The 16661-nt window shown below is 44.5% G+C and overlaps 1 protein-coding gene across 1 annotated transcript; it reads left to right on the forward strand.

Annotated features, from left to right (window-relative positions):
* Positions 1-1211: 1211 nt before the first annotated feature.
* Positions 1212-10553, forward strand: LOC144935272 (zinc finger and BTB domain-containing protein 39-like). The gene is made up of 2 exons (XM_078861842.1): positions 1212-1482; positions 4506-10553. The coding sequence occupies exons 1-2, from the start codon at positions 1212-1214 to the stop codon at positions 6347-6349; spliced, it is 2115 nt and encodes a 704-aa protein (XP_078717968.1). The 3' UTR covers positions 6350-10553.
* Positions 10554-16661: the final 6108 nt, after the last annotated feature.

Below are 16661 nucleotides of genomic sequence, written 5' to 3' on the forward strand. Positions count from 1 at the left end.
GTGGCTTTGTTAATGAGAGAGATTCGCATGTTGTTAATGTGAGAAATTAGAGGGCACGGAAGTGGCTATGTTAATGTGAGAGATTCGCATGATATTCGACTGTATTGTGTGTACAACGTAATGCCGGTTAGGGGTACGCGGGCAGTTTGTAAGTGCACGACGAGCAAATTATTTGGGAATAATGTACGTAAGTAAATGTATAATGAAGCCTTGTATTATGGATGCCCTATGCGTGCATTTAATTTTTTATTCTAGTTGGCTATTTAACACGTACGCTTTCGCCACCAATATCACAGCCAATTAGTAACGTTTGTCACGTAAACAGAACATGCCGATTCGTGCTGTTTACGCGATCAAACCCAAAACAAATTTAACCCGTAAAAACAAAGTTTTTCACTATACATCCTTTATATGCGTGGCGGCTAGAGTCCTCTCGTCCTCTGGCTTGAGATGGCTGCCACCTATGGGTCAGATAATTGCCTGCCACCATTAAGCAATTGGTAATTAAATATATTTTTTTTCCTAAAAAGTGTAAAGTTATGGAAAAAAAATTCACGAAAATTAATTGTCACGCACAACGAGTCTGTGTGCAAAATGTCAGCTCGATTGGATCACGGGAAGTGGGTTAAAAAACGACCGAAAGATTTGCACGGTCGTAAGCGCGCAAGCAAGCAAGTGAACTTAATATAAAGGATTTAAAAACCTGTATTATGGATATTGGTCGCGAAAGCCTACGTGCTAAACTGGAACTCCTATCGTTCTCATTATAAATCGGTAAGAATTAACGTTACGTAGCCTCTGTGTAAGGGCGCCACATCAAATCTTGACTTAAAGCTTTCGTGACTGCAGGAATTCATATTCTTTGGCTCTTTCGGTAAAGCCACGTAGATACAAAAACAATAAAATTATCACGACGTTTCGATCGCAACACAAGCAATCGTCATCAGGTGAAAAAATATAGCCGGAGAGCTGCCGAGGCAGGAGAACAAATCCCCCCCCCCCCCCCACTATTTAAACTCGCCTCTCAGCCAATCAGCGTTCGTCTTACCACGGCGATAACTGCCACCCCTTAGCGGGCCCCGCCCATCTCACGGCCGTGACGTCTCGCGAAGGAAACGTCGGGCGAGGAGGGGGGGGCTGTGACGTCTGCCAGCAATGACGTCACGCGCAGGAAACGGCGGGCGAGGAGAGGGCTGTGACGTCAGCCAGCAATGACGTCACGCACAGGAAACGGCGGGCGGTGTCGTCGGCAGGCAGTGACGTCACGCGACGGGGGAGGGGGGTCAAAGGGCAAAAGCGGGAGGCTGGCTGAGCGATCGAGCGAGGCGGCAAGGCAGGCGGCGGTGGCGGCCTTCGCGTCTGAGGTACTCATCGCCCTTCGTCTCTCTCTCTCCGCCCACTCATCGCCACAGCCTTCTCGTCGCCGTCTTATCAACACGAAGCGGTCCGCCTCCCTCTGCCACCCGCTCTGCTCGTCACGGCGTGAGTCGTTCGCGTCTTCCTTGGAGGGATAAAAGACAATCATTTCGGGGGCCCTCACTCGGTGGCGACGGACGCTTTTGTTGCTGAAGGCCGCCACACACACGCCCGCCACCACACACACACACGCCCGCTAAGGTGGGCACATTATTGCAGCCACCAGGGCCCGAGTGGGGGTTTGTGTGGCGGGCACGCGATCGGTGCAGTACAATGGGAAAATGCCGCCTGCCGGGGCTGGCGTGAGACAATGAATTTGAATGTCCCAGTGGTCTCTTCTCCCACACGCCCCGCCGCTCAATGGAGGCGCCGTGCCGGATGCGTGGTGGTGGTTGGTGGTGGTGGTGGGGGTGGATATCAGACGCGTGGCTTGCGGCTGCCGTATGCCCGCCGTCACGTTTGTTGTCCTATCCCGCATTTGTCTCGCCGTCGGTGTCGAGGAGGACGAGGGTTGAACGCCTCTCTAACGCCGCCGGTGGCGCCTGGGATCGAGGCTGGCGGAGTCTCAGTGGCTGTGTGAGGAGGCCGTGTGGCCGCTTTCCGGCCACCCCCCCTACCACCACCACTCCCCGGTACCTCGAGGGATCAGATCGCGGTCTCAGCGCAGTCGAGGCGTTCTACGTGGAGTCTGAGACACGCGGCATCTCGCTCTGACCGTCTTCCCACCGTGACGTTACGGTGGTTTTTGTTAGGTCCGGAGAGCTTATTCGTTGTCTTTTTCCAAGCAATTATCTGTCCCCCACGGGCATTTGTTTGCGCAAGAAAACTCCGGACTGGATTCGGGCCGCCTCCTCCTCCTGGGTCTCATCGGCACACAATTTGGGCTTAAATAATCGAGAGTCCCATTATTGATTAATGGTACCTTTTTGCACCGGCGTGTCATCTCTCTCGATAATGCCATTTAGTCGGAATGTTACGTCCATTGTAAGTGCCATTTATTTTCTTTAATCGTCACGATTTAATCGTTGCACGCAGAGTCGCGTGGGTAGAAGTTGATTGAGTAACCCAACCGTACGTGCAATCGGTCCCACGTATATAACGCGGCTCGATGCTGTACTGTGATACTGCAGGAGGATGGGGGGGGTGAATTTCCGTAGAGCGGTATATGTACGTGGAGCGGTATATGTACGCCGCTTCTGTCTAGTAGCGTGGGTTGAGGTGCGGTTAAAAGCCTTCCTTTGTTGTCCGAGTGCATGGTGTATTTACAGTGTCAAACCGCTGAGCTAGCCCTGGCAAAACGATGCCACTCGCTGCCCCAGGTGTGTTGCAAGCACACTGAGTAAAGGGGGGCGCATTTGCGGTGTTGCCCGGTGTATTGTGCGCCGCTCCCAAGGCTTTGTAGTCGACGGTATTTTCACGAGACGCCCTAAAGCTGGAAGCGTAGTTTGGCCGTGTGTGTCTGGGCCAAGTTCTGTCTTCCGTCTCTTTTTTCCTTCCTCCCCCCCCCCCATCTGCTGCTCTGCTTTTCAGGCCACCAGCCGTTGTTGCCAGCCGCTGCATAGCCGCTCGCTTTCCTTTTGTTTTCAAATGCTTTTTTTTACCCTAACCAACTGAAGGAAAAAATAAAATAAAAGCACAGACAGCATTTGGGGGGGTGGAATTCCCATTGTTCAGAAACACGAATAGAGAAAAATACTAAACACAAAAGTCGCGAGTAACGCGAGGAAGGTCCTATTCACCTTGCAGCTCAATCACTTGTGACTGGACGTCCTCGCCAGCAAACATCGCATACTGTATGAGTATTGTTAAAAAAGCTGTCAGCCTTTGCCCCCTTAAGAGGATACTGTAACTTCAATACAATGCAGCTTATAAGAAGTAAAAAGTGAGTTTTGATACTCCACAATTCATTCTACATCCTTTGGTGGATGGTATTTTAACATTCGTCTCGTGATGGTTATCCGACATAATAAACTCGAATCATTGTCGGTCAATCTTTTCATCTGAATGAACATGCAGTATGTACATTTTGACGAGAATCGTCTGTTATTGGACGATTAATTTATTTAAAGATGGACTGTCCAACTGATGAGCTTGAAGTTGTCTGATGGAAACCAACAACTCCATTTCGATAATTGCGCCAATCTTTCATCACAGGAGCATAAAATGAAATTAGTGATATCTGTTGAAGGAAGACCCAGCTAATAAAACATCACTTGTAGCTGTGTACCTAGGTTGTCTCTCCTGAACTTCGTTCATGATAAAAATGAGTTTTAATGATGTTTTTAAAGTGAATTAAGTTAACGGTATAGATGTGTGTTACAATGTGTTCCCGTCTTAATTGGTCCTGGAGGTGTTGGCAGAATGTGCACTGCATCATTGAGAGCAATGTTGTCTGTGTGACCAGCTCAATCGCTTGTTGCAACCAAAAGGAAACCTTTTGACAAAAATAACAATAGTGAGTACTGCAATTATACAATTCATTTGAGTATCCTTTATTTAAAACAATAGGGGGGAATGTAAAGCATTGAGTATAAAATTAGTCTGAAAAAGTTACTATGGTGTGCATATCACACACATACCCTTATCTCCAGTAACAGCTTTTTATACCCTAGTGGTTCTCACGCAGCTGACATTGGTTGTTAAACAGCTGAATGAATGCACATCTTATTCAAATATGAATTGAGGCTGACAATGTATGTGAACCAGAATGATGAGTGGACTTTTGAAAACGCACACACATGAGCAAAATAGATTTTGTGCTTTAATTTTCATTTTGGCATGCTAAACATTATTGATTGGCATACTTTAACACAGTGGTTTCTTTTACGATGTAACATTGATAAAAACGCAGAAATATAGGTAAGATTATTGAGGGTTTTTTTGTGTGCGATATGAACTCATACCTGCAAGCTAATGTTATCAGCACCTAGCAGCTTTATTGCTGTGGCCATCATTAGCCCGTGCGCAAATGCCAAGCAGGACGTCATTTTGTGGCTTGCCAAACTTTACATTAATTTTTTTATAAACATAAGGAAATGCTTGTTTTACCTGCTCTTACTAATTCCAACACACATTTTCCCCTCCTTTAGTTGACAGAGGGGAGTCTACCATGGCGGAGGCGGTGGAGGATGGGTTTCGCCTGAAGAACGTCCAAATGATGCCCGAGCTGCTGGGAGAGCTGTGTGAGCTCCGTCAGACGGGCTCCTTCTGCGACGTCGTCGTGGAGGTGCAGAGCCGGCGCTACCTGGCCCACAAGGCTGTGCTGAGCAGCACCTGCAGATACTTCCGGACCGTTCTCTTCAATGCTCCCTGTAGCAGCCTGGGTCCATTTGTGTTGGACTTTGTGGGGGTGGTGGCCTTTGAGAAGGTCCTCGACTTCCTGTACCGCGGGGACGTGTTGGTCGGCCGGGGTGACGTGCGCGAACTCTACAGTGCGGCGCAGAACCTAGGCCTCGAGTCGCTCGAGCTGATCATCCAGCCCATCCTGGAAACGCTCGACGATGTGGATGAGATCGCAAATGGTACCAGCACTTCCTTCGATGATGATGTGCAACAGGAGCGATACACTGCAGACGTCCGGGAGCTGGTTCAGCTGAAAAAGAGAACCGAGAGCGCAAACTTCAAAGACAGGAAAGCGCGGATGAGCTGCGATGTAAAAACTGAGCGTGTTAACAATACACAGTGTCTCCAGGAGCGATATGCAGGTCACGAGTCGGCCATTGAGGGCTGCGGAAATGAAAAGGACCTCTTTCCCACCTTGGGTCCGAGATTTTTGAGTGGTTCCGATGACAGCCAGGGTAGGTGTAGGAGAAACTCTGAGCAGCAGTCCATTATCGGATTTCACAATGGGAGCTCCGGAGATCAGGTCAGAACTGACGGAATCCCGCGCGGGTCCACAGAGGACGAAAATGGACAGCTGCCCCTCCCCATGATAGAGGTTAAACAAGAGCTGGATGACGACAGTAATATGTGTTCCTACGACACTGCCGACATTGTTGGTAGCCAAGGAATGCACGCGAAAGAAGACAAGATTGAGATTTTGCAGAATGAACAAGATTATAACGTTATTGGAGTGGAAGGAAAGTACATGCCAACGGCGTTAATGACGGCCTCAGGCTTGAAAAACGAAACGCCTGAGGAAGGATCAGTTGTTGACTCTCCAAAGGCGTACGGGTACGTGCAGTGCCAGATCTGCGGAGAGACCCTGGAAGAGAACATGTCCTCCCTGCGTGAGCATGCAACGATGCATGTCGATCGCGAGACTCTCGAGTGCAGGGTGTGCAGGCGCAAGTTCAGCCTCTTCAACAGGGCGGTGGAGCATATCCTGTCCCACGCCGGCATCACGGTCCTCTCCTGCAATGACTGCGGTAAGAAGCTGCTTTCCCCCGCGCGGCTCAGCCTGCACTACAAGAACTGCAAGATGCGTAAATCGTACGCCGGTCGGCAGAACGCCTGGCAGCGCCAGCAGCCTTCGCAGCCGCAGCAGACGTCTGACGGGATAGCGGACACCTCGGACGATGGTTACGGCTCCATGCCGTGCCAGGTGTGCGGCATGGCCGTGCCCAAGAAGATGGCGGTGGTGCGGAGGCACGCGCGGCTGCACGTGGACATGGAGAAGCTGGTGTGCAAGGTGTGCGGCCTGCAGACAACGTCGAGCGGAAACCTAGTGAAGCACACGCTGCTGCACATCGGCGTGTTCATCCACGAGTGCAGCGTGTGTGGCAAGGGCTTCCCTTTCCAGAGCCTGCTACAGCAGCACCAGCGGCGCATGTGCATGGTGCAGGAGGCGGTGTCTACGCCGGACGCGCCGGGGCCGGAGTCCGGCTCGTTTGCTGGAAACCCCCAGGTGGCGGAGGCTGTGCACTTTTACCTGCAGTCAGGATCATTCCAGTCGTCTGCGCCGGTGGAAGGCGAAAATAGTTTCCAGACGTAAACGCGTATTTACGTGGCACAAACCAACGAGGGTTTCGTGTGTCTTAGTGTTTCTTATGCGTGTAATTTTTATTATTATTATTTTGAAATGTTCATTAAATGAAAGAAGCTGATAATTATATTGATGATGCTTATAGGTATCGTTTTCATATTTTGACATTTTTGAACTCTTAATCTCGCATAAGTGCTTTTGTTCAGCGTATGTATTGCGTGCGTTACAAACACTGTTGCATATTACATTTGCAAACACCTCGTCAATGGACCAATTGACATACAGCCCATGTCTATGATAACTGCATAAGTAAGTTATATATTTCCCTTTGTCCCCCTTTTTTCAATCCTTTTTATTTATTATTTTTAACATTCTGCATTCCAATAATTCCACGTTCATCAATTAAATTATGTTGTGCGTATAAACCTTTACATAAAATCCATCCCGTTGAAAAGTAAGGGATTGTACAGCTGAAACATTCTGACAATTGTGCCAAACTAAAGACACATGTCAACATTTGAGAGAGCTTGTGCATGTTTGTAATATGCTGTATTTGTGCTTTGCTGGTGTTACAGGACTATTTTTTTTAAACACAGCATTGTCTACCTTTATAATAACATTGGACTTTCACGTAGGGAATTTTAAACACGTGCATCCGTATGTTTCTTTATTCCTTTTTTGGTGCATTCACGAAATGTAATGAGCAGGTCTAAAGGGTATACTGGGCTCTTAACCTGAAAAAAACTCTTGGTCCCCATATCGGTAGGTCTGGATTGCAACTGTCCACAATGGTCCATATGTCATTGGGCAGATGTCGTCACTGACTGTTGGTTATTTCAACTTGGGTCTAATGGGCTCCCTGGGCTTTTGGTCGCAAACTAATGCTCATCGGCGAGGAGCCTTGAAGCTGTTACGACGAACCTCCCGAATACCCTGTCCCTTGTGCCATGGTTGCTGCATGGTAAAAAAATATTTTGCAGGCATGGTAAAAAAAACAATTGTTCTTACCTCTCCTTGTTTCAAAATAAGTGGTGTCTTGCAAGATGATTACAGGGGTACAGATACATTGGACTAAACCCTTAGGCAAAATCCCTGCTCAGCAGAGCCTCCTGCGCTTGTAACCTCTGGGAGTCTTTAGTTCTAATTCTGCAGAAGAAATTAATTCTTGGAAGTCACTATTATCAACTGGTGGCTTTCACATCACGTGTGCTGTGAATAATGTCCTCCGTATACTTTATTTTTGTCCAAAGTGTGGTGTTATTTTTGGCTATATACCCTTCGTGGTTTTCCCATTTGCAAGTACCTCGTGGTTAGTGTTGGCGAATCATGTCGCCAGTTAATAAATACAATTTTCTTAAAGGCCTATGACCAAATCTCTCGGAAATTCCATAGATCTGGGAAGTTATTCATGCCTGATGCATTGATGGGTGGCCACATGCACAATGGGTTATCGACTGGGGCGACATAGCAAGCAGCAGAGGGTTGTGCAAAAGCCAATGCTGTGCTGGTCTGCTATGCTCCCGGGTCTACAATCCCTTGCCTTCATAATATACATAATATAGGTTTTTAGGTCGGATCGCGATATGTATAAATGTGTCGTAACCCTCCACCACCCGACACGGCCAAACAGTAAAAAATGTGTCACGTTTTCATTAACCCACACCGACCAGTCCAGTGGGGTTCTGGTAAAATATCCTCCATGACATTGACGGATAAAGAGAGGCCCTCCTTCAGCAGTATATTGGGAAAAAAGGGCTGTACATGTATGTTATCAGATGTAACGGAACTAGCAACACAAGTACAACTTTTTGTCTTTTGTTACATAAAAGGCGTGTTGACAAATGCGCTGACGTTCGATGAACACTTTCCACAGAACCCCATCACAGTTTTCACTAAAACGAAAGACGTGTTGCTTTGTTTATTTCCTTTGTGCTCTATCCTTAAAGGGCCACTTACCGAACACTGTTGGATGGTTTTGTCATACTGTCTTGCTGTCGTTGATGGAAAGTGGTTCACTGGTTTTTCTCCATTACTCAATGGCCACTGTTTGGTGTAAATTGACATGGATTTCATGTTTGCTACGGGCAGCGTCTGTACCCTGACCCCTTTTGCAACTTGAAAAAGTTTTGCAACTGCTGAACACAACCAAAAAAGGTGTTTGTAATTTTAATAACTTGAGCAGCTGAGCAACTCCTTCAAGCTGGTATCTTGTATATTCCAACCAGGGAACATTTACTTCATCTTCATTAACTTACGATATAACATGGACAGTTTTTGAGTATTCCGTCCAATGTAAAAATATGGTGCACAATTTCTGTTATGTTTTATATTCAAAACATGGTTATATAATTATATGGCAAAATTATTCTGCAACAAGCTTTTAACAAATCTGGGCTTAGGTGATGGCGATTGGGTTAAAGTTTGCATTGTCACGTTTTGAATTGGAAGTCTTGTTAATTATTTTGTAATAAACGTGTACAAAATGTATATGTAAGCGATTTTTGTAACACTCCTATAATTATGCTGAATCTCACATCCTTTGGTAATGGTCCCGGTTTCAACAATTAACATTCTGCCAATTGTGCTCTATACTTGCCAGTTATATTTACCTTTTTGTTCTACGAAAATAGCGCATGGTTTTTCCTTCGCTAACCATCCACTTTTACAGCTTTTTTTTTCATTAAAACTGTTTCTTTTCTTTGACTGCAACATGAACTAAAAGTGTAACAATTGAGAGCATTGGATTTTTACTCATGCGGAGGGTGAAATTTACCTTTTGGTGTGCAGTGGTTAAACAGGAAGTTAAGGTAGCTCGTTGTGTTTTAAGAAATGCATTTATGAATGCATAAGTCATTACAAGTGCATAAAACTGAGGCTCTTTTGGGAGGAATGGATGAAGTCTTCCCAAATGGACAGGCGCTTTCCATGGCTTATTTATTCCATTGTGACTGATCGGGTAGCATATCGTGTCTTATACACCCCTATCCTGCCCCCAGTTTTCCAATGCAAGTAATGGCTGTGTTGCATGCATATATACATGCACATATATGTAGCGATACACATGTGCTAACACGGTTCTTGAAAGTGAGACTCAACTATTGCAGCGCAACAGATGTCCTTTAATCCACGCAATTGGCCCTTCTCGGCAAACAGCGCTCAGTGTCTTAATTGCAGAAGCTCAAGGGTTGCCCTCTGCTCTAGCAGCAAGTGGATATTCTACCATTGGGACCTGTTGCAACGAAACGGCCCCAGCAGAGGGCTCTGTGGCAGCCCAAGAATACTGATGTCTCATGCCGAAGAAAACTTGCAGTGTGCTCGTTTGCTTAAAATGTTGACATGAGAGTGAATGTTTCATATATGGTGTATATTGTTAAATAATTCATTGCAGAGTTCAGTGCCCACCTTCCTTGTAAGCTCACCCAAGCTATTATTTAAATGATATAAACAGAAAAGCTTGGATGAACGACATTTAAACCACTAAACACTTTTGTCAGAGAGAAAATGAGTGCGTCTTTTTAGGCACGTTCTGTTCGAAGGATGATAAATGTGCAAGTTTGCATTGCTCGCCTTTTAATCTGTTAACAATTATAACATTGCATTGCATACTCTAAGGATAAAGGCAAGGTGGGGGCTCGTGACCAGTAGGAGGCCGATATATCTGAAAATGTTATGTTGATAATGGAAATATTTTCAGTGTGTAACTTCATTTTTAGTTGTGAATAGTTAATTTTTTTGTTTTGGTTATTTTTAACGCGCCAGACCATACTTTTAAAAATAACAACCTAAAGTAGATAAATGAAAATATGAAAAAACTTCAATAAATATATTAAAACAATCTCTTTGGTTTGCATCTGATTTATCTAGGTGAGTCTGCTGCGGTTACAGCTGAATTGTTTTTGTAATTCTCCTCTGGTTCTTTCGGCCGAAACGTCGTGTTTTATTGTTATTTTCTACCTATGTGACTACCGAAAGAACCTGAGTATGGTTTCCTGCAGTCACGAACGCTTCAAATCAAGATTGTTTTTGTAATGGTTTTATTGGTGAAGCTTAAAAGAAGAGTTTTTAATCGGTATGTATAACTGATATGACGTGGTTCACAAATTCCTGGACATGCCGATAGAAGGGATGATGCTCAAGAATAATGGAGTGGGCAGCCAAGGAAAGGAAATGTGTCTGAGGATGTCCATCGAGGAATTAGTGTGAAATAAAGCTGGTTTGCAGATGATCATCGCGGGAGGTGGTGGTGACTTGGGGAGGGAGGCCATGGCCAATGTTTTTAAGTGTATTCTTGGTCTTTTTACTTTAACATTTGTAAAATGTTTTTTTTCCTGAATTCATCCCGATTGTGTTTATATGCATTGTGTCATGTGACAATGTAGCCATCTGTATTCCTCACATTTTCATATTTTGCTTCAAATGGCCTATACATTAAAACATAAAAAAAATTGTTCCTGGGTAGTAAGTGTTATTTTCCAATTGCTTATGCCTCAAAAGTACAGAAAATGGCTATTATTCACCACAAACTTTGCTCAGGACAGTGATATTTTGAAATTTACCTATTTTCAATGCGAAAACGTGTGCATTTGTGTCTTCACGTAAAGTCCTGATCACAAAAGCAAAGTTTGTGGAGGATAATAGCCATTTTCTATACTTTTGAGGCTTAAGCAATTAGAAAATAACACTACCCAGGAACAAAAATCGTGTTACATAGTATAATATACTCTTTGGTTCTTTCGGTAAAGTCCCGTAGGTAGAAAAATAAAACAAAATAAAAATAATATAGTATAATATAGTACACTTGTGAGATATGCCACTTTTAATTCATTAACCACACATGTCGGTATCCACTGTTTTTATCACGTGGCATTTTCAGGTACCTAAGACATTGCAGGCAGGAATATGTTTGGAAAATGAATGTTGGGAAGACATTTGATCGTATGACTAATGGAATCCAAATACATCAAACTATATTCTTAGGTTTTTTCGGTAAAGTCACGTAGGTAATAGCCATTTACCGAAAAAACCTAAGAATATGAATCATTGCAGTCACGAAAGCTTCACATCAAACTATTTACAAATAATGCTTGAGCTCTCAACTGTATATCTCTATGAAAAAAATACCACCTTTCCACAATGGTTAAATAGATAAATTGTATACTTTCTGTTTAGCAACACATGATAGAAAAGCCAATGCTAGATATCCAGTTTATTTAGTTCTGTGTCCAGCAGTAACTGGCTTCCATTGTTACAGACATATCTGCCTGCAGGTTGCAGTCTGAGTGGCACATGACATTTAGCTTCGCGTTGCGTGTCTGTTTTTTTCATAAGGCCTCGCATTGAATTCTCAGTCAATGCTTGACTGACTGGCTGATGTCATGGAATTATTTTTGTCTGCATTGTAACGTTATAGTTTAATGGACCATTGGCATGACATTTAAATTATTCTGTAGTTGGTCCCGTCTCTGTATTCATGACGGTAATCCCTTTTTCAAAAAGCACAAATCGTGTTACGTTTGTCCTAACGGTTTAATCGCTTGGTGCCGTTGAGCTTGATTGTGCATTGTTATAGTCATACTTGTTTCATTGTTTGCTTGGTTTTCTGTGATTTCACGCAACAGTCGCAGAACGGTAACAGACTGGTAATGTGAAATTTAATGTGGACAAGTAGGTTTTCTGTAGCAGTGGGCTGCTATATTTGATGTATGCACATTTTTAAACATCCTTTAATTCGTAACTAAAGAAAAACATCAACTACCCAGCTCCATCACATACTCTGTTCAACCCTCGGTAAATCCTTACATGTCACGGCAATTTCTCTCACCAAGTCCATCTGACCAAGAGTAGTTAGTCCAATGCATTAAAGTATTCGCCCATTTGACAGATGCAAAGTACTTAAACAATGACAACCATTGTCATTTGTAAGTTACAATACAATATCTGGGTGAAAAGGCTGGACATTCTGTCACTCGCACGGTTTTTTTCCCCCCCGTACTGCCTGAACTGACAATGCAGTCCTTGAATGCCTAGCATCGCGTGCAGACCGATTAATTCTAGATTAGAAGTTTTCGTGACTGCAAGGATTCATACTCTTTGGTTTTTTCGGTAAAATCACGTAGGTAAAAAAATAAAAAATCACGACGTTTCGGAGGCAACACAAGCTTCCGCCTCCGAAACGTGATTTTATTTATTTCTATTTTGTACCTACGTGACTTTACCGAAAAAACCAAAGGGTACAGACCGATTAAGTTGATTACATTGTTTAGGGCAAGATCAAGCCAAGGTTCTTGTTTAATGAAACCCAGATTGGGGGTGGGATGACTGAAGCACAATTAGAATGTGGTCGTATAATGTTATGTACACGTGCACCTGAAATAGTATGGAGCAAAATGGCACAGTGGTTGAGAGCATTGTGCTATGAACCCGGCGACCAGGTTTTGATTCTCAGCTCTGGGGTTAAAATCGGCGTTGATTAAATGGCACCACTGGTCCGAGGTTTCTAATTCAACCCACACCGAGCATTGTGTGGTTATGTATGGAAAAACAATGTCCATGACGGATACGGTGTGGGGAGATCATCTAGCAGTATTTACAAAGTCGTTTACGTTTGTATTTACACTGAAATGCACAGTCCCCCAGCTTCAACAAGAAGCACGGCTTTTCTGCATTAATCTCATAGGGTAGCTCAAAGGTTAGCTTACCACAATCGTCGCACGTGATTTACATTTTAGTTTTTGTGGCTTCAAAATTACATCACACACTCCATATTACATGTATCCACTTGAACAGGCATTCATCATAATGTCAAGGCATGCTTTTGTAAGGATGAAAGGTAGACGTGAAGTGATGTTTCTAATTGCCTTTGTGGTTTACGCGTCTAACGATCAACCACAACGACAGATTGCTCTGAATATAAAACAAATATTGTTGAAGTTCAATCAAAGCTATTGACAAAACAATTATCAACATGTTTTGTTTAATACAAATGTTATTAATAATAAGTTACACTTTGTCTCGGTAAACTACATACATTATTAGGTGATACTCTTACCTCTAGCCGATGTGCTGTTAAGACGGGGGACCACTCGGATGAAACCTCTCATATGCTGCTTCTTTTGAAGGCAGTGGTAATGACTTACGGGGTTTTTTCCGCTAAAATGTCTGTGCAAGCCTGCACGTGCCGGCCTTAATAGGTGCTTGCTAACAACACTTACCCATAACAGACTGTTAAAGGCTGTGGGGATCTTTGTCTTTGTAGATGAAAACAGGCAGTTTTGCGGAAACTGGATATCGATGCGTATCGCTTAATATAATCATGCACACGTAATTTTAATTGCAAATCGAGAGTAGTTTAAAAGCTAAATGTGTTCCTTGTTAAGGACGTTACATGCCGTGCGTCTGGCTGCAGAAGAACACACGTCCACACACGTGGAGCTTTCTGAGCAGGAATGTTTCAACGCAACCTGCAGCGCCGCGGCTGTTGATTGGAACACAATGCGAAGTGGCTTGCAGTCCACTTGCAAGGCTGTCCCGTGTGGCCGCACAAGGGTGCAGTGTTTACTCTGCAGTGTCCCATTCGTGACGCGAAGGGTTGTAACTCTCGGTAAGAGATGCGTGCAAGATCTGCGACCCGTGTGCTCGCAAAGGGCGCGCCGCATTTGCTAGATGTTAACTCCCTCGCCTGGTATGCAAGAGGTCGTGCGTTCGTTCCCGACCCCTGACGCCTGCTGTATACTTGGAGTTTGCGTGTCTCTCTCGACGTGGTCGCGTGGATTTTTCTCCAAGTCCTCCGTTTTTTTCCTCCCCACCACATCTACAATTAACGTGGGCTTTTCGATAATTTGGCTCCTCTATATACATTTCCACACGATATAAGCCACTTTAGTTGATTATGATGACCGGGTCGCTTTTGAAAAAAACAATAGCTACATAGCTCAGTGGGCATTGCCTAGTCAAATATTTTTTTTAAACATTTAAGTCGTGCAATGCGTGAGCTCACGCGACATCTGCCGAAGTGGGTGGGGTGGTAAGAATCACGGAATGTCCTCAGCCCGAGAGCGGCCAGTGCTTCTTGGTCCGTGAAGTAATTTCCCTCGAGCCACGTGCTCATACCTGTCAACCATCCCTCTGAACGTCGTATCAGTAGTGCCCCACCTTATTACAGACCTATTCAGACCTTATTGGTCACCCCGTCTCCCTTGGAAATCTCAACGTTCATCCTAGACGGTCGCATCACAAGCAGAGAAACACTAACAGACATAAACAATTCGCCCGTATTGGAACGGCTGTTACGCCGTATGGACCTGAAAACTAAATTTCCCTGTACAAGAATACGAGGTAAACCGTATGGGTTGACACTACCATACACTACACTACTATAATTACATATCTGTCAACCCCTTATCAGACCTTATTGGTCACCCCGTACCCCTTATGAATCTCAACGTTCATCCTACAAAGCCCCATCACAAGGGAGAAACACAAACAAATAGATGTTTTTTTTTAATTGGCCGGTATTGAAACGGCTGTTATGCCGTATGGACCTGAACTACATTTCCCTGTACAAGAAGACGGGATAAACCTTATGGACTGACAAGTTTGCGTTAACCATATTTATATTTTAAAAAAAATTGTTCCCCCTTGACATCCGTGTCCCGATACTGATGTCGAATAAATGTGAATGTCACTTTGTAATGTCGCTTTCTTTGTATTTCACAAACCTAAGATATTTTATTTTTAATTCTAAGACTTGAAAATCTGCTGCTTATCTGTTTTTTACACATTCCACTCCTTAGTATGTTAATAACTGTATCTTACATCTAGAAAAACAAAAAACCCCATCTCTTGTCGATCTACTGCTGGATGAAGGCTTCCCCAATGCGGTGTATCGGACGTGGGGGAAGGCGTTACCATACTTCACCTCATTGGCCAATACACGCGGCAGGGATAGGAAGGCTGAAACTCGGTTCAGGTATCACTTGTGCCACCGATGTTAAGTCGAGGCCTGAAATGTAACTCGGGTGTATGCACTCCGCACACCATCCCGACAAAAAGAAACCTCACCGAGTCCTCGAGACATCTTTCAGGAGGCTTCTGCCAAGTTTTCGTCGTAGGGAGCGATGTTGCTATGCTCGAGCTTTGTTGCTGTTCGTATAACATTTCTATAAAACATCAAAACAGGTCAATTAAATCTACGTTTAGAATAGTCACATACAGTTCTGTTACTGTTAAACTTCGGTAATATGTGCTACGTTGGTTGTTAAAGGCAGTGTCGTTATATGTGGACGTCACTACATTGCTCATTGACATTTTGGAATATTACTCGGTCATGCTGACCTCTGAGCTCATAGTTAAAGGCTTAATAGCATTCGAAAAGAGTTCGGTTCAATGGGACGCAAGCAAAACCAGGTGAACCTGCAAAGGGAGTTGACGTGTTAAATTAAAACGGCAAGTGGCTCCAACAGAAGCCTTTTTTTTTTACAAACGAACCACGTCAACCATCCTACCATCAGTGCCTATTGACCGCAGTTGGAGTGTATTGTGCACAACAACAGAACCAAACAATGTGACTGCTCCATCACGGCAGCATTGAGTAGGCCTTGCGTGCACCACAAGCTGCGGTTATAGCAGCACTGCAACTTGGCTGTGCTGACGCAAGTTTTAGTTTCAGACTATAGCTCTCTCGTGGCAGGTACTGCTGCGTCATCCGTTCTCAACGTGGCATTTGAAAACTAAAGGGCAAGCTTTCGTAAATGTCCCCCACCGCCCACCAACCTTATTGCCCACCACGCATTGCCAATGCGTACACACAGTGGATCGGGAGATCGCGTGTGGTAGGGTGAGATGTTGGGTACTCCTACATCTTCCAAGATGTCAGTCCAGCGTGGGAGATTCAGGCTGAAATGCCCTTTTGAGTGGCTCTCTGGAGGCGACCGCGAGTGCACAGGCCCTTCTCGCAGCAGTGGTGTGAGCAAGTAATTGTAGGGATGCACCTTTAACTCTTGTACAATTAGGACAAGTCAAAAGCTAATAATTATATTTCAATTGTGCGCTTAGGGTCTTGTCATGAGATGAAGCCATCTCTGTGTTCCAAGGAACTCTTGCAGAAAGCGGTCGGTGAGACGCCCGGAGAGATGACATCACAGGCACGCTTTTGAAATCACTTGAATAAAGCCTCTTGAATCCGAATTTAAAGGGACACATTTTATTTGCCCAGCAAAGAGCGTTCGTTACATGTCGGACTAACATCTTTGAATCTGTGCAGTTATTAGTGCTTGGTGCTGAAGCCATCAACTCGTCAAACTCGAGAAATGCGTTTTTAGTC

The sequence above is a fragment of the Lampetra fluviatilis genome, chromosome 12 (genome assembly GCF_964198595.1).
Source record: "Lampetra fluviatilis chromosome 12, kcLamFluv1.1, whole genome shotgun sequence".
NCBI classification, from domain to species: Eukaryota; Metazoa; Chordata; class Hyperoartia; order Petromyzontiformes; family Petromyzontidae; genus Lampetra; species Lampetra fluviatilis.